The sequence below is a fragment of the Hermetia illucens genome, chromosome 1 (assembly GCF_905115235.1).
Source record: "Hermetia illucens chromosome 1, iHerIll2.2.curated.20191125, whole genome shotgun sequence".
Classification (NCBI taxonomy): Eukaryota; Metazoa; Arthropoda; class Insecta; order Diptera; family Stratiomyidae; genus Hermetia; species Hermetia illucens.
In genome coordinates, this window is record NC_051849.1 from 194866182 (window position 1) to 194885080 (window position 18899).

Here is an 18899-nt window from a genome sequence, read left to right on the forward strand (position 1 = left end):
GGAGCTCTCTCCAGACAACACTGTCAGAGAAATGCTGAAGAGCGCTGGCAGCTGAAATCGTATTACGCATTATGTTCGGGCTCTTCTTATTGCGAAGAAGATTGAACTCGACCGCGAAGGGATCGGACGGTAAGGGGTTCCCTGAACTAACAACAACTCCCTTCCTTCCGTCCCATCCCGTTGGTGAAAGGAATTCCCTGACTTGAAGGCTCCCAACGTCGGGAAATGTGTCAAACGGTTCCTGGCTAGTTTTCTGATGACAGGGAGGTGTTTAGTTGGTAGTCCCCCAGTGTGCTGTTGCGGAAGTCCAACACTCTGTGCGTAACGCATTCATGTACCCTACTCCCAAAAAAAATGTACTCCTGCATCTCCTTCCCTTAGACCTCCACATTAAATATGTTGCAGCATGCAGTGCCGTCAGACTATGTGAGTCCGGATGCTGGGCAGCGAAGTCCTACGGCCATAGCAACATCCTAGATGAAATACCTCGGGAAATCTGGGCATCCCCCACGGACTATGCTACACGCAAGCTGAACTTCACGAGAAACTTTGCTGTGGACCTTCCAACCAGGGCAAAGTGGAAGACCGGCGGCGTGTTGCAAGGCTATGACACAGTATTCTTTACGGACGGATCAAAGATGGTCTGTGGAGTCGGCGCGCTGGAGTCTCGAATACACACAGTGTATGCAAGTGGTATGGTCTCCCAGGTTTCGCCAGTGTATTCCAGGCGGAAGTACTGACGATATTAGAAGTCTGTCGATGGCTGGAGCGTGATTCGAGCTCCATCGTAACATAGTCATTCTGACCGACAGCCAAGCGGCCATCAAGACCTTGTACTCAACGACGACATCTTCCAGGCTGGTGGGGCAGTGCAGAGACGCGCTGAACCGTCTGGGCGGCACGCTCAAGGTCACTGTCCTCTGCGTTCCGGGGCATAGGAACATAGACGGATTGGCCAGGCAAGGCTCTGCTCTTAGCAGCCGTCCGGCGAATACAGTCGGTGTTTCGCTGGCGGCTGTCGGAGGGCGAGTGTACTCGCACTACCTAGCAGCCGCGGCCCTAAGATGGCGAAGGCTTACGAGCTGTGCCAAGTCAAGGAGAATTTGGCCCGCTTATAACATAACCCGATCACGAGAGCTCCTTTGCCAGACGCGTGCAGACGCATTCAAATTTACGGCAGTCTGCACGGGGCACTGGCCCATAGGGGACCATCCCGCTAGGCTCGGCATTCCCTACAATTCGCATTGCCGAAGCAGCGGAGAAAGAAGGGAAACCCTCACGCATTTTCACTGCGATTGCCCAGCTCTGGCTAGTCAGGCTGCGGACATTGCGTAAACCATTCTTTGGGGACCTCAGAGAGATTTCGAGCTGCAGGGTGGGGGAGCTGTTTCTATCGTGAATGCTACGGACTGGCTCTGAAGATCCGAGCCGGCTGGACTCTGCCTCCCTGCTCCCATAACAAGTCATGGTCTTGGGAGTTTGTGGCACCAAAATGGCGCACCAAAGCGCTAATTGGGCTGTCTAGCGGAAATGAGTTTGACGTTGCCATTAACGTATGTACATATATACATTTCTGAATTAAAAATATTGTAGATCACCCTACATACATATGTTTGTGCATACCTCAATTCAGCATCCCGACTTGTTGCCAATTATTGTTGTAAAATGTATTATTTAGTCAAAGGAAACTTCTTACCAGTGGATCTGGTCTTCCCGCCTTTTTCAAATATTAATACGTTCAATTCGACATTGTTCCGTTTTAAATTATTTCTGTTTCGTTTTCAGTGCCAACAATTCAATCGGTTTCTAATTAGATATACACACCACTGGTACCACTAAGGTGTCAATGTCAATTTATTGTCAAATATGTCGGCGTCTGTCATTTACCACTGAAGATTCGTAATATTTGTAGATATTCAAAGAAATGGATACACGTTTGGAGGTAAAACTTGTCATTTAAAGGTGCTCTATATGCAGAGTGAATATTGTGTCCTTGCAGATGCTGGACGATGTTCCAGGCTCGCTGGAAGGTGACATGACAATTCCGTCCAAAACACGGAACACGTCACAACCGGGGGCCCCTGACTTCTACACGCTTGACGAGCCCATCAAGGAAACGATTGTTCGTATACAAATTGGCCTCAATTCCATGCAATGTTTATAGCGAATATCTTCTATTTGCAGCTGCGTGACATCCGTGCCGTTGGCGTCAAATTCTACCACGTCCTGTACCCGAAAGAGAAGTCGAGTTTGCTGAAAGACTGTAAACATTCCGAGTCAGTGCCAAGTCGGATGATCCCAATTTGTTTATTTCTATTTTCAGGGGACTTGTGGGGCCCTTTGGTCCTGTGCACATTCCTCGCCACGATCCTGCAAGGGAACGCGGACAGCGCCTACGACGGCGGACCTGAATTCGCACAAGTTTTCGTGATCGTCTGGATCGGGGCGGCGATTGTCACACTCAATTCCAAATTGCTCGGTGGCAATATGTAAGTATCTGGGGGAATCGGTGAACCGATAAAAGTTATCGGGGCTGTGTTTACACAGATCGCGTGAGTCACGCTGTGCTATCAGAGGAGAATTTCGTGTATTGACGAGCAATTAGGCACACATTAGCGTGTCTGTTTTAATTTGGAGCCACACACCCACGTCTTGTTGCATTCTCACCGAGTGTGATTGCTGTTGATTAGGTTTGTGGGCTCAAAGTGGTGTCTCTGGACTCAGAAGTGGGTTTCGGAGGGGCTTTCCAAATTAGTGTCGGAGTAACTGCGACGTATTCCAATCATTAGACATACTAAATGTCGCAGCATTTCAAATTCCCCAATCAAGACTCAAAAGACGAAATATCTCTTCCGGATTGCGTCTGTTTCATGAGTGGCGAATCTAATTCGACGATAAAGTGCAATCGCGCCGAGTGGTCATGCGACAAATGAGAGTAAAGTGAATGATTGTCCTCAAACATTTCCAATACCGAAGACTTACTTGCACAAAAGTTGAGAGCGTTGAAGTTTGCGCCACCGTCTGGAAGATAACTCGAAGAATTTGATTAATATGAAGTGGTTTCATGGATGATGAGATAATTTTGGTGTGTTGTGATTAACGGCATCAGAATGGCTTTCAATGGACCATAAAGCCGAGTCACAACGTTTGATTGACGCAAGTTAGGTCACCTTAGAAAACCAATAAAGTTTACCTGAGCAAAGGGAAGTCGTCTGAGCTGTAAAATTCCATTTTTGAAGCCGGCCTACCCTATTATCTCCCTCACATAACCAGCCGTTCCGGGGAGCCTAATTAGCGTTGTGGCGCGCTATTTTGGTGCTATAAATTCTTAAGTTCATGACGCTTGTGTGTAAGACAAAGTGAGGACAATAATGCAGGTTCGGATCTTCAGAGCCAATGGGTTGCATCTCTCACTCTCCAATCAGAGATCTCATAGGAAGTCCCTTAGGGACTCCTATAGGCTATGTCGTGCAAAGCGCGATTAGATTTCACTCTTCACAACCGCCAGTGGGACGCGGACTACGCCCATCGAGGAACTGCCAAGAGCGGAGTCCTACTTGGGCAACCCATCGGCCTCTTCACATGTTACCGTGACCTAAAATGTAGAGAAAGAACACATTGAGGGTACCTTCGACAAACCTCCAATATCGCCACTACCCCATTTGAAATACACTGACGTATTCTGGATCCTGTCCATATCCGAGACTAATGCTACGCCTCCATTGGCTTCTTCAGCCTTTGTCCTGTTCAAAAACGAGGACGGCTCGTCGTGATCGGTTTCGCCATTTTGCTCTATCGAATGCCTGATCTGGGTGCCGTCACCTCACTTTCAATCATCATCCAATGTATCAAACCTCCGCCTTTTGGCCCTCCCCATCGACTTCGATGTCAGAACAATATTGACAAGTGAATCCTTGTTAACGTGAATTACTTCGCTTGATACGCAGAATGGGGATGTAAAAGCTTCGAGATTGCAGATCAGACAAATGACGAAACCGATTACGACGAGCCGACCCCGCTTGTGAGCGGGACAAAAACTGGAGAAAAATAAAAATAGACGTGACCATACCATCGAAGGCGCCTCTCGCAATTTTCACAATTTTTTCCACGATCGGTGCAACGCCATATCGATCGCGGATATCCTCATTTCGGATGCGATCGAAACATGTCACGCCACTAGTCCAACGTAACATCTTCGTGTCCATTACCGTGGGACGCCGTTCATTGTCTTTTATAGTCAGCGAGCGGCAGGACGGATGACATTGCGGTAAATCTTATATTTAAGACGTTCGTTGATACGTGATTATGGTGCAGCAATTTAAGCAAGCGCACGAGTTGTTCTAGTACTAAGTATTGTTGTGGAGCATACACGATGAGTTGGTGTGGTGTGGGTCAAACGCTTTCTCCAGATCCAGAAATGCAATGTAAAGAAGGCGATATTTCTCACGGTGTTTCTCCATGAGTAACCGCGCAGGGTGTTTGTGCCAGTACTTCCGGAGTTCTTGACAAACCCAGCTTGATTCACAGCTATTTGAAGGTTGCGAAGGTCGCCTTACCTGTGGCATACTGCGTTGGGAATGCCCAGAGTTTTTATAGCATTCCACAGTATAACGTACATAATATGAGGGGGGATTTTAAAGCCTGGGCTTTTGAATGGGGCAGTCGGACAATGAATATGTAAAGCCGCGTTTTGTACGAAGTATTCGCGGAGCTGGAGGTGGTACTCACGAATCTAAGGACCTCATACACTTTCAGAGGAGGGGTCCTAGGTTCTATACTGGGCGAGACATACGTGAGTGCTACTTTACCCAGAAGAGTTGCCTGGGAAGTTACTAGGACTATACTTGCCGTGACCATCGATGTGTTGCCCAGGTAGGTGAAAAATTTCAAGCAACTCACGGCGACCCGACATATCTCTGAATGGCAGGGCCCAGGAAAAAGTCACCCAGATACCCAATGAATGACAGGAGCATGCGATGCTACTATGCCCAGAAGACGACTGCTAGTCAGTAGGCAACCCAGTGGAACAATGAAATCGCAACTTTGCGGGCCACATGATTCTAGGCAAAGAGGCCACGACCGAAGAACAGCATGCTGCAGATGCGGTCATTTAGGTCACTAAGCGAAGATCTACTATGAAAGCGAAAATTGTGTTTTCTTAAAGGATCGTGGCGCGTCTGATGAAAGCGTTACTCACACTGGGGTTCGGGGCGGCGTCCAATTTTTAGAACGGAACTAAAGCACGATCCGCATCCTACAAACTAACATGTACCGGAGTGCAACCGCTTATCAGTTGCTAACACAGTTCGTTGCGGAGATAAAAGTTGATCTAGTGTCAATTAGCGAGCAATACCAGAACAGGGGCCCGGCTTCATGGCATCTCGACTTATCGGGTACCATTGCCATCTGGGTTTGGGATGGCGTTCGACTTAATGTTCTTGCTCAATGCCAAGGTAATGGCTTTGTCTGGATTCCGTGTTTAGGGATAACATGTTTTAGCATTTACCTGACGCCGAATTAGACGATGCTGGACTTTCGGCGCCGGATTCATAACTGTGGAGGTTACCGTTTTGGGTGGTGACTGCGATGTTGGACCTTTGATGTTGGTTGATTGACTTGAGGAAACAATGACGAGGATACATATTTTCCTCACTTTGTTCAGTTTCCGAACATCCGCGGTCTGCAGAAATGAGGAGCGCCGGGAGGGTTTAACTGACACTCCCTGCCATCGCTGGCAAGGACGCGAGCAGTCGAATAACTCCGGGCTTGCGTCCATGGGAAGAACTCCTGTAGCTCTGTATCGGCTCTGAGAAAATTGGTTCCGAAATTGCTCAGGAGACGAGTCTGGCGAAGTAAACGAAGACTATTATGTAATCTTTATATGTGTGCACTCCTCGTCCTCGGGAGCCTCGTAGATGAATAGTATCTGCAAAGTCTACGCCCGAGTATAGAAACGAGCGGCATCATTGAACATATAGATACAGGTACGCTGAAGCCAGCCGCGCTAACAACGAAATATTTCAGTCCGTACCAGCCTTTGACCGCGGAGTATCTAAAGGTGATAGCGCCGATGGCTCAGTGTAAGCAATATGTGCCCATGGAGAGTGCGATGATGCACATCTCGCGCTACCCGCTTCGAAAAGAACGAGTCGTGCTGAATTTACGCGAAGCAGCGAAAGCTCAGTAACTTCTCCAGTGCGAGTGAGACATCTTCTTGTCCGCCAGCCGCTGGCATAACCTTTGGATGAATTCCAAGCATCTTGCTATGATCCGGAATAATCTGTTCCGTTTTAAAACTCGGAGTAATAATTCGGACATCGTGCGGGCGGGTGCGTTGGTCAAATTGCTGAAAGTGGGACGCTGCTCGGGAATAGGCTTGAGCGACTCAAAATCGTCCGTGCATGACCACGGCTCAGGCGAGCACAAAAGGAGGTTGTCCACGAATCCAAGCGGATGTTGGGGCATCATCGAAAGAACGGCTTGTATCTTCTAAAATAATGAGCGTGTAGCTAGGCAGCATATAGTTCGAGGCGTAAGGGCGATACCTTCTTAAGCGGTACGACCATTGTTTCAGAAATGACCTTCCGCGGGGAACGTCCTTCGGCAGATAGCAGCGCCAAAATCGATCTCCGATACGTCGCAAAAACCATGAATCGCTGTAGATTCAACGTGGTATAGACGCCCGTGATCGAAAAGATAACAGGGTTGCGAGGCGGATGGTAGCTCTGCATAAAAATCTTAAAACTAATCGGGCGAGATCCAATTTTGAGGACCGTAAAGACGAAAGATAACAGAGCGCTTGACGATTGGTGACCGGACCACCGCAAGTCGGCGATGCTATCTTGAAACGAAATGCATCATTGGATGGCATAAAATCCCGATTCAATGTGTCGTAGCCCAGGTCCGACAATTTACGATGAAAAGCTGATCAGCTCTGTGATCAGTTGTGGTTGATGAAAGTGCCTTGGGGTGATTAGCCGTCCATTTACTTAGCGAAAAACCGTTTGCCTTGAGCTACGCTGTCAGCATTTGTCGCAAACCTAGGAGCTGAGAAAGAGTATCAGCAAACGCTAGCAGATCTTCTAAATACGCATTCTCCCGGATGACTCGATTGAAAGCTGGGTAACTGCTAGCCTCATCCAGAGATTTTTGCGTCGCTATCTTCGTGGTCCTACAGACATTCATTATGTGCGCACCTTAGCATTTCAAGCATAATCGAGCCGAAACGTTGACCTTTTTGTATTCTGAAACGGCAACCGCCTGCAAGATGTGGCGGACGCAAAACGAAAGCAAATGCCCCCAGATGTTGATCCCTTTCGAAGCCGATGTCTGTGCCTCTTTTTTCGTGCATCTCCAGAAGACAATTTCTAAATCTACTGCTAATCGCAAAGTGGCCAATGTGATCGCTTGTATGGTGTCGGTTTGTTGAAAAGCGACTGACGTTATGGCAAGCTCTGAGCCACCAATGACAAGACGATGAATGGTACAGAAATTCATAAACCTCCCAACATCCATACGATCACCAAGACCATATTTCCTCATCACATTGGCGTTCAGATCATCCATTATTATTACGATGGGAGATTTAGGAAGCTTCCCTAGACTGTGTGTAATTGCTCGTAGAAAACATCCTTCGCCATTTTATCGGAAGTCTCCGTTGGTGCATAGCTTTGTACAATTGTTATGCTCCTTAACTTGGACTTAAATCTTGCAGTTAAAAGTCTGTAAGAAATCTGCTCCCAGGTCCAGAGAACGCGCTGTGCGGTAGTCATCAGAAAGAACCAGATACCAGAGCTGCGTCTGCTACCACTTCGCTTTCCAGAGTACAAAAGCCCATTGCCACAAGAGGGAGATGAGTACTCTCCAGAGTCACACCATCTTCCTTTGCTTAGGCTAGGGTTGGATATATACCTTCTCCGGGTGCTCCATTATTTCCTCGAAAGTTTGTTCCCCGCAAGCCCATAGCGCTGCTTGGCCCGTTTGGTCTTTGACCCAAATGTTGTCACCGTGGTTTCGATATGGCTTACTAATTATGGCCACATCGATGTTTTTCTCGCGAATGTTTTGCGAGAGAAGATTCTGCGCTGCCTCAAAATGGTTGAGGTTGATTTGTATTTCTGTGCACTCTTTCGCAATGTGACCGAAGCCAAGACATCTAAAGCATCACTTCGACGGCGCCTACCCCTACGACGATCCAGCCTGTCCTCTCTCTCCCTGCTGCTAATAGTTTGAGTGCTGTCTTTGCTGGTACTGATGATGGCGGTATCTCGGCTTTCCTCAGTGTTTTCACCGCTGACGGCTGTAGTACAACCAGATCGAACTGCTTCTCCAGCGCTTCGTGAACATCCTTCTTCGTGGTCATTTCATCTATATCTTTGCAGATTATAGTGATCTCCGGCCTGTTAGCCCTTTTGTCTGCTTCCTGCTCTAACGACTTTCCGATTTGGCTCAAGAATCTGTCCGCAGTAACATCCTTGAATTTCTTTTTAAGATCTCCCTTCTGGGACATTGTCTTCCAAGTTGGTAAGTACGGGTTTTTCTTTCATTCTTTTGAGAATGTTAACGTCTGACCGTTCACATGGTATTGAAACGCTAATCACCTTCGGTCTTGTCTTCCCCCAATCGTTTCTTTTCCGTGGCTCCACTTTCCTCCAGGCTATCCGCCTTTGAAGATGCGGTCTCTTTTCTCGAGGTCGCCGCTGCAACAGTTTCGTTGGCAACTTCAGTCGTAGTCCTCATGTGTTCCGGCTTTTTGGGAGTTGAATCCTTTTTTTCTTTTCGAGGTATGTTGACCTGTTGAGTCGTTCTGCTTTTCGTGCAGCCTCTTCCCCGGTATTTTGAACAGGCGTTATTTTCATTCGATGGCTTTCTTCCTCTTTCGTCCTGGACCTCGCCGTACGCCAAACGGATGCCTCTTTTCATGGCCCTTATCTTCTGGTGAATGTTCCTGCGCCTCTTTATGGATTCACACAGCTCCATGATCTTTTTACCCAGGGCAGTAAAGGCAGCTCCTGACTGATCTTTGCCTAAAATATTGCTCAGATGATTTGGCGCTAAGGATTCTTTCTCATCGAAGATTCCCGCTACACACTTCCACAGAAATCAACTCCTTTCAGTAGCCTTCCCGTGGATAACCGTGATTGGCAGCGATGAAGAGATCTCTGTTCTGTTCTGCTATATTTTATGCTGATGCTATTCTAATTTCTTTTCTTTCCAGATCATTTTTTCAATCAGTTTGTGTACTAGGATATTGTCTAACACCAGTAGCGCTATCGCTTATTATTTGTAGAGTTTTGTTGTTGGCCACGCAGTCGGTAACGATATTCTTCCTGAGACTAGTCGCAACACTTTGTGGATTCGTGTGGGCAACCTATGGTCAGTATTAATGCAGCATTCACACACCTTTTCCTTCCATCAATCATTCTCTTTTCAGCTTCCTTCGTCTTTCTGGGTGACAGCCAACCACCAAATCGAAAACCACTTGCCGTCTATCCAATATTTCTGTTTTATTTCATAATATCTTGGCTTGTTATATCGCACTCGTCCAAATGAACTACGCTAGGTTATTTATTTTATAGACAAGTAAAGATGAGAAAATAATTCGGCATTTTATTACCCCCGTGCGATCAGAAGCGATTGTGAATAGAATTTGAATTAAGTAAGATATATTAATTTGTGATGGCCAATATGTTATATAAAACGTATTTTATGTTCGAAATTATTTACAATTTTCATTTCGGACAACGCATTCTACTTTATTGTTTTTGGTGAGCATTAGAGCGCTTCCTATCTGAAATTAGATTTCTTCAATAGAGGCCGCAACCTTAGAGACATGTAAAAGAGAGGATGGTCCGCAAACATTTGGAGATCAAAATCATAACGATAATATCTATTGCTGTATTACTCAAAATACAACACAATGGAATATATGACAACAACAAACTCTGGGTAAGGAACCGAATTTAGTTGTAAACAATCTATATGATCGGTGGGTCTACGGAAAATATTACGCTTTCTGAAAAAAACTTGAAGCATCTCTATTACGGATCCTTGCGAAAACTTCGACTGAACTTCGGGGAGAATCATACCCTTTGCCTCGCCGAAGTAGACCTTTTAAATGTGACGTGGAAATTATGATTAGTTATCCAATAATGCACTTGCATTCTTGAGATAAGAAATTTGAACTGTCAATTGGCACCCTAACTGGTAGGACCGAGGAACTCGCAAGAGCCCTTCGGAAAAGGCGCGTTGATATCTACGCTCTGCAAGAAACCCGATGGTCTGGTACCAAAAACCGCGACATAGAACGCGAATGCGGTAAAAATGGCTATAAACTTCTCTATTTTGGTACTCCACACACTCAATGCGGTGTTGGTATTGCCATCTCAGAGGGTTTCCGTGATACCATTAAAAGAGTCGAACGATTCGATGATCGGCTGATGAAGCTCACCATTATATCAGCTGATCGCACTATTCACTTCTTTATCGCGTACGCACCACACACAGGTCGACCTGATGCCGAGAAAGATGCCTTTTGGCAACTTCTCGATGAAAACACTTGTAGCGTGCCTGCTGATGACTATATCATCATTGCCGGCGACCTTAATGGCCATGTGAGTGATAAGGCAGATGGTAGCAGGTTCCATGGGGGGAAACAAGAAAACAAGAAATGATCTCACACAATTACCAATCATTACGAATGTAGAAGAATCGTGAAACCAAATGAAAGAAACGATCCACAAAGCGGTCTCTCCAACCCTCGGAATCACCAAGCCAGGTAGGCGGTACAGTTAACTCCTTGAGGGTTTTACGTGAGCACATGTCTGGAAGACTTAATCCCACGGTCTTCTTAGGACACGGATGGATTTTGTGACCACAATCAAAGCCCCGCTGAAACAAGCAACGGGGGTGCCAGTCTATACCAAGTGCATGGCTTAGCATTTATACTGGTGGATGCAAGACCTACCTAAATCTCTACCGAACTAAGGAGTACGGCACCCGTGCTGATACGCAACACGACGCCGAGGTCTGAAGGTCTCTTCTCGCTTGAACACAACCACAACCCCCATGAAACTCCCACTAGGGGGCCGCAAACAACCGAGTTGTACTCACATACAACGGGAGTTCTCCCGAAGTATGATAGTCCAGGGGCTATCCCGGTTCCCATGGTACCAGTATACCCCTGGTAAGGTTTCGTGACCAAATTGCCACTTCAGATGAGTTCCCGTGCAGACCCGGGTCTGATCGCCCTGATTAGGCCTTTGGAGCATTCACCTATTGCATCATGGCCGGCAAGCCAAAGTGATTACAGCGTCTCCCGGTGCCTTTACTATGGAGGTTCTCCTCGGCCACTTGGTTTTGGTTTGGCCGACAGGGTTGCCTCCCTGTCTTCCTCACCGCCACCTCTGAGCACCAGGTAGGCGGTACCTCAACCGAGATACTTGGGTTTGGGATGACAATGTTGAAATGAAAAGAAACGCCTCTGCCACAAGTTTCTCGACGACAAAACGCTGACCACTTGGAAAATTTATGAGAATGCTAACCGGGAAGCAAAGAAAGCAATCGCTGTTACCCGAGTGGACACTCGAAACGAACGCACTCAGGATATCGAACACTTCTGTTGTGGACGACCCCCCAAAGTTTTTTAAACAAAGAAAGCGCGACTAACTGGTCTAAAAATGTTCGTGAACCCATGGCCATGCTTGCCCCTCTTCGGTATGGAAAGCCTCCGTGTCTCCAGATGTGCGGTAAACGATCCACTGCCATTTATTACAGAAAGGAGTCTTTCCCTCAACAGAACCCATCGGACAATTTCTACTGACCGCTATGACGGAATTCTCAGAGGTTCAGGCTCCCAGTTCTCCTCATAGGCAGAGAAGTGTATTTGAACTAATACCTTCAGAATTTCATCAGATAGTTCCGTTAAGAAAATATCCGATTTCTTAACAAAGAATTGATTTCTATGTTCATTGGCAAACGCGATCATCATCGGGTGGTACTAATGGCACTCTTGGACAACTTGAGTTGTTTGTATTTATAGCCATAGCGGATATTAAAGACAGACTGGTCCTCATTTCATCCCAACCGTGTTGTCTTTGCGCTGCGTTTAACTAGGGATGGGGCTTTACATAGGTTAGTACCACTAATAGCATCAAAAAGAGACTCATTTTGTTCACTTGTTTGCAAGGATATGCGCCTTCTCTTGGTATTGTGGCATATTAGCAGGTTAGCTGTTCTCGCTATTTGTCATAAAGGGGTGGTGAGTAATGCAAGTCCAGGGAACATGAAAGTACTATAGTTAAACTATTTCTTTTATTTCAAGAAAGAGAAAATAATATAATAATTAAACATGTCTACATCTCCATGAGGTTGCGGCCGGAAGAAGAGAGGCTGGGTTTAAGTTTGATCATAGTTAAATCACTGGAAGCTAGGTCAGAACGCAGAGAAACCTGTAAACGCTTTTGACAATGACAGTGGTTGTGGACCACTTTGATATCTTTTGAACTATGGAGGATTGTTGTGTTTAAATGACGTCAGTGCTTTCGTTCTTGAAGAAAGTTATCAAGTAAGTCACTTTGGGAGCTGCATGTTGATCAGGACCACACTTAACATTACTTGCTTTCGTTCCCTAAATATCTCGTTAGCGGTTTCAACTAGAATTGGATCGCTGCCTCTTCGGTACCCAAATCGAAACAACAAGTCTCTTAGGAATCTCGTTACATGGCATCAATTTAATTTTACTCTTTCCAAGTGTCGATGTTTTAGCGACGCATTAGCTGGGAAAATCTAAGAGAAATTGATTTTCGCGTGGTACGAACTCCGCCATGCTATTAACATAACATTCTGGTCACAAGCCCAGGTAAAGGAGGAGAGTTTGAGGCAGCGTACTTTATACTATCATCAGTAAAACAAAAATAAAATGCAGTCGACGTGGCAGAACGGGTCCTGGTTCTGTCGAGAAATGGACAATGATTCTTGACGCATGGACGGCGTCAGGACGTAAATAAGTTAGTCCGTGCAAACGAAATACGTGTCTCCACGCTAAATATTGGCACTATAACTGGAAAGACCGAGGAATTCTGACTTTCCACTTCCACAATCATTGTCGACATTTGGAGTAGTTGCACCTGTCAGCGCAACTGAACTCGAGGAAGCAATAAAACGAATGAAATCGGAGAAAGCAACAGGACCTGATGACATCTCATTGAGCTAGGGAAAGTGAAGAGCTGGGACCCAACACTGTGGCTCAGTGAATTCTTTAATCGGGTTATTCAGGAGAGTAGAAGACCATCCGACTGGCAATAAAGTACCACAGTTCAAATATGGAGAAAGAAAAGTAGTCCAGCAGAATGTTCAAATTACCGTCCGATCCGGTTAAGATTTCTGATCGCATTCTGACAAACGTATTCCCGAAATCGCAGAAATAACCGTGAATCTAGCCGGATTTGTCAAGAACTGTGGAACTGCTGACGCAATACACCCTGCACGGTTTCTCATGGAGAAACATCGTGAGCATCGCCCTCTTTACATTGTAACACATCGTTCAATAACTCCCGGGACTAACTATGAAAACAACATTTTATCGGCAAAATTCTTTATTATTCATCAACATCATCTCCTTCAAGGGTTATACAATCATTCCAACGCTTCTCTAACTTTTCAATGCCATGTTTGTAGAACGATTTGTCTTTTGATTCAAAATGAGCCTCAGTAGCAGCGATCACCACCTCATTTGAACCAAATCTTTTTCCCTGGAGCATCTTTTTGAGATCCGCAAAGAGCCAGCAGTCGCTGGGGGCCAGATCCGGCGAGTACGGAGGATGAGGAAGCAGTTGGAAGTCTAATTCGTTGAATTTGGTCATCGTTTTGATTGACTTGTGGCACGGTGCGTTGTCTTGATAAAAGATGACTTTCTTCTTCTTCATGTGTGGGCGTTTTTTCGCTATTTCAGCCTTCAAACGATCTAATAACACTATGTAGTAGTCGCTATTGATGGTTTTTCCGTCTTCGAGGTAGTCAATGAAAATTATACCATTCGCATCCCAGAATAAGGAAGCCACCACTTTGGTGGCCGACTGTTGTGTTTTTGGACGCTTCGGGCGGCTTTCACCGGTTGTACGCCATTCCGCTGACTGCCGACTTCACTCCGGAGTGAAATGGTGAATCCATGTTTCATCCACTGTCACATATCGACGCAAAAAATCCTGTTTATTGCGAGTAAACAGTGCCAAACAGCTCTCCGAATCATTGATACGTTGTTGCTTTTGTTCTATTGTGAGCAAACGCGGCACCCATTTGGAAAAAACCTTTTTCATAGCCAATTTTTGGTGCAAAATAGTAAATGCACTACCAGTTTATATGTTCACCATCTTAGCTATCTCGCGCACTTTCATTTTGCGGTCACCCATCACGATTTTCAATACTTGCTTGGTGTTTTCGGGATTTACTCCCTCATTTGGCCGACCCGAACGTTCCGCATCATTTGTATCAGCACGATCGCATTTCAAGTCAGCATACCACCGACAAATGATTGTTTTCGACGGAGTAGATTCCGGATAACGTTTTTCAAGCCATTGCTCAGCTTGAACAGTGTTTTTCCCCATTAGACAACAATGTTTTATCAACACACGAAACTCGTTTTGGTCCATTTTTTCACGATTGCAAAGGTAGGGTCAGTTTAACCACTATAGCTTTCTTGGTTATGTTTCGAATTACATCAAATTTTGACACATCTTATCTGAAGGTTGGTACTTCTGAACCTTGGTATATAAATGGCATTATTAGCGCCATTTCTACGCTAGTCCCGGGACTTATTGAACGATGTGTTATTTCTGGATCTGGAAATAGCGTTTGACTGTGTGCCACACGAATCCATCTGGTATACTCTACGACAACACCTCGTGCTAGAAGAACTCGTGCGTTCAATTGCTCTACTACGATCCGAAAAGTAAAGTTCGAAGTGGGGCGGGTGTATCAAAACCTCTTCGTGCCTCGGTTGGTGTTCATTAAAGAAGTACCCTCTCACCACTCCGAATTCAAAATAGAAAAATCGATGTCGAAGATTATGGCTACCACTTTCCATTGCTTGAAGGGCAACAACGAGCGGTCAGTAGTACGGTGATTTACTACGTTAGGAACGTGAGGCTGTCGTGGAGAAGAGATGAGTTACTAGCCGATACCCTGTCCCAATTAAGATTGATGTCACTGCGTTACAAGAAATGCGCTGGACAGGGACCGGGTTCTTGGAGAAGAACCACTAGAGCTTATATTATAGTGACCATCTAATGATTTATGTGCTCGAAGTAGGCTCACTAGTCAGCCAAAAAATGAAACTTGTTGTTACGGACTTTGAAAATATAAGTGAAAAGCTCGTACTCGGCGCATGCGGGGAAAATATCGATATATGTAGGTATGATATCAAAATCGTACTTTAACGTATATCGTATTTTAACAGGCAAGTAGGCGATACCTCGGCTCACATAGCTTGTATAGAGTTACCGTTGACAACGGACTGCGGATGATATAGGGGGTTGCCTACTGGGCAATGCAACAATTTCAGATAATTTATTTATTTAATATTGTCCTTAGAGGGAGGAGCAAGTGAATGGCTTATTTTACGCTTAAAACTAGAGAGGGAAATAGAGTCAAAGGACCCAAGCTGTAAGGCGTTGTAGGACCGGCATTGCCTCGGGATCGGAGAGTGGAAGTAAATCTCGGGGTCCGCGAAGTGTACATCAAAAATGTCCATACTACTTGTGTTATGAGAGGCGATACGGAAAGTAATATCCTAGTTGGCGGAGCAGTCCATCAGACAATTGCAGAGTTCGAAAAAAGTACACATATCAAGGAAGGTACGGCGTTGCTGTAGGCAGGGGAGATTGAGGGTGCGGAGTCGTGACGGATAATCAACCCGTGGAAGGTTCCCTTTGTAAAAGAGGGTCTGGGTGAATTTGCGTTGTACAACCTCAAGAGCGCGGCAGTCACGGGCAGAAGGGGGACCAGACTACACAGCAATATTCAAGGATGTTTCTGACAACGGAATTGAAGAGTGTTAAGGAGGGCTGGATTGAGGAGGAGTCGGAGGAGGAATATAGGATAAAACCAGACATTTTGGAAGCTCTATTGATGATGTCACCGAAGTGGGAATTGAAACGAAGTTTGTCGTCGAATATTACACCCAGGTCTTTGAAGGAGTTCAGTAGTGAAAGGGGTTGTTCACTTAGAGAATAGGAAGCGGATGTTGGGGGGGGTTTAAGGGAATAGCGCATCCAGTGGCATTTGTTGACATTCAGTGTTAGCTTGTTGACCGAACACCAATGGGCTAAACTATCAAGGCTGGACTGTAAGAGAGCACAGTCCAACGGAGACGAAACAGAGGCAAACAATTTAAGATCGTCTGCGTAAAGCAAATACGGACAGGTGATGATGGAGGCGAGGTCATTAATAAAAAACAGGTAAAGTAGCGGACCAAGTATAGAGCCTTGGGGAACACCAGAGGAAGGAGAGAAGGAACGAGATGAGTAACCACGAAAAGAAACTTTGCAGGAACGGTATGAGAGATAGGAGGAAAACCAGGAGATGACTGAGGGAGGGAAGTCTAGTAATGAAAGTTTAGAGAGGAGAATGTTATGGTCAACGGTATCAAAGGCTTTGGAGAAATCGGTATAAATAGCATTTACCTCCTGTCGTGAATTCAAATATTTAGCAACAAAGTTGGTAAAGACCAGAAGGTTTGAAGCCGTTGATCTATGTTTTACGAAACCATGCTGCTCTTTGACAATGAGGTGACCAAAGTGCGCGGTCAACCAGTCGTTGACGTACCTTTCCAGGATTTTGGAGCAAGAGGAGAGAAGAGAAATGGGGCGGTAGTTCACAGCAAGGGAAGGGTCTCCGCTCTTGAGGATAGGGATGATAAGGGCATCTTTCCAGAGACGGGGAAAGTAACATTCATCTAGACTTTTGTTGTAGATTATACTCAGGGGGAGGGAAATATGTTTTCTACAGTTAAGGAGGAAGAGATTAGGAATCCCATCGGGGCCAGATCTGACATTGGCGTCAAGATTACCAATGAGGAGCTCAACCTAGGAAGGCGTAAGGAGAGGAATGGCTAGCGATTCGGAGCAGTCATGCACTTATGAGAGATGTAGAGGGTGGAGGGCCCGAGGGAGAAAATATTGAAGAAAAGTAGATGCAGAGAAGGTCGCAGGATTGTTGTGGGGAGTTTGCAGTGGAGTCAGCGAAGCTGATAGAAGAAGGGGGAGATTGGGTGGGATTACGAGAATTGCGAGCGTGAGACCAAAAGGGTTTTAAGTTACCGCGGACAAGGGCGGCTTCGACGCTCAAGAAGTACCTTTTACGCGCTTTTCTGACCATTGACTTCACAGTAGAGCGTATAGCCTTAAAGTGAGAAAGATCTGCGTCAGCCCGAAACTTCTTCCGCAGTGTATGTTTCAAGCGAATGTTAATAAGAATTTCCGTCGTGAACCAAGTTGGGTACGAACGTAGGTAGGGAGCGGAAGAAGGGACATAACAGAAGAGGAGATCGGGCAGGATATTGTAAAAGGTGTTTAGAGCTCGATCACACGATGAGTTGCTTAATATATGTGAAAGACGCTACATAATGTGGGGATGTACAGAGACCTATCATGAACTTCGTTGAGCCGGGAAGTGACTTTGCAGACAGGAAACTGACTGACAACGGGGTATTATCTGCCCCATCCATAAAAAGGGAATAGCATTCAGTGCAACAATTATAGAGGTATCACGTATAAGATATTCTCCGCTATTTCGATAGGCCGAATTGCTCCATATACCCAGAACATTAAAAAGTTTCACTCCAGGCAAATCTGCAACCGATCAGGTTTTCTCTGTGCCGCAGTAATTGGAAAAACTGCTGAAATATGGCCATCAGTTGCATCAATTTTTCATCAACTTCAAAGCTGACTATGATAACATTCCGACTGAATTGATAAGACTGACTAGGCTGGCCCTGACCAATGTACGAGACTGAATGAAAGCAGCAGCATCACCCGCGAGACCATTTACCAGCTGCAACTGTCTAAGACAAGAAACTGCTTGGTAGGACATGTTTTACCCTGGCCCTGGAAAAAGCGATCAGCGGTACTGATTTAGATGCAAAGGCATCATCTTTTTCAAGTTCACCCAACTGCTGGCTTATGCTGACGATATTGACGTGGGAGGAGCAACCCGAGGGTACTGCATAAACTGCCTTCATCCAGATCGAGCAGGCGGTGGGGGGTGTGTGAAGTTGAGCTGTACATTAACCGAGGCAACACGAGATATATGGTAGCAACGTCAACACCAAAAACGAAAGAAACAACAACATCAAATAGCACTGGTCAACTGAGAATACAACATTGAAACCGTTGATGATTTCTTCTGCTTAGTATAGAAAATCACAACCGATAAAAGCTATGACAATGGAATCCATGTCATTGTCAGCCAACAGAGCCTTTTTTAGCTTACAGAAATTATTCGAGGAGAAGGTGAGACGTTTCGAGGGTCGAAGCACCTATTATACAAGATAATAATCTTGCCAGAATGCTCCGAAGCATTTTTGACCCTACAGACAGAACGACTCCGTAGCTCGTCTGATTGTGGACAAAATTCGGCTCAACAGGTTGTAGTGGACGGGTCACTTGATTCGCACGGATCATCCTCATCCAGGAGAGTCAATAAGGGAAATATCTGTGGTAGAAAAAGAAGACCCTGCCTGAGATGGAACCATGGCGTAGGCCACGACGCCGGGCAGCTTTTAGGGATATCGAATTGGTGGTCCTCGGGATGTCTGAAGTTTTTTATTAAGCAAGCCTAGACCAGATAGCGATTGTTCCGTCGTTAATGATGAAGAGGTACCTTAGGTCAAAAACTCATCAGCC

The 18899-nt window shown here is 45.7% G+C and overlaps 1 protein-coding gene across 1 annotated transcript; it reads left to right on the forward strand.

Annotated features, from left to right (window-relative positions):
- The first annotated feature begins 1808 nt into the window (after positions 1-1808).
- LOC119646729 (protein YIPF6) lies at positions 1809-9600 on the forward strand. Its single transcript, XM_038047310.1, has 6 exons — positions 1809-1942; positions 2000-2122; positions 2185-2263; positions 2324-2489; positions 9218-9375; positions 9434-9600. The coding sequence occupies exons 1-6, from the start codon at positions 1925-1927 to the stop codon at positions 9550-9552; spliced, it is 663 nt and encodes a 220-aa protein (XP_037903238.1). The 5' UTR covers positions 1809-1924; the 3' UTR covers positions 9553-9600.
- The last annotated feature ends 9299 nt before the right edge of the window (positions 9601-18899 follow it).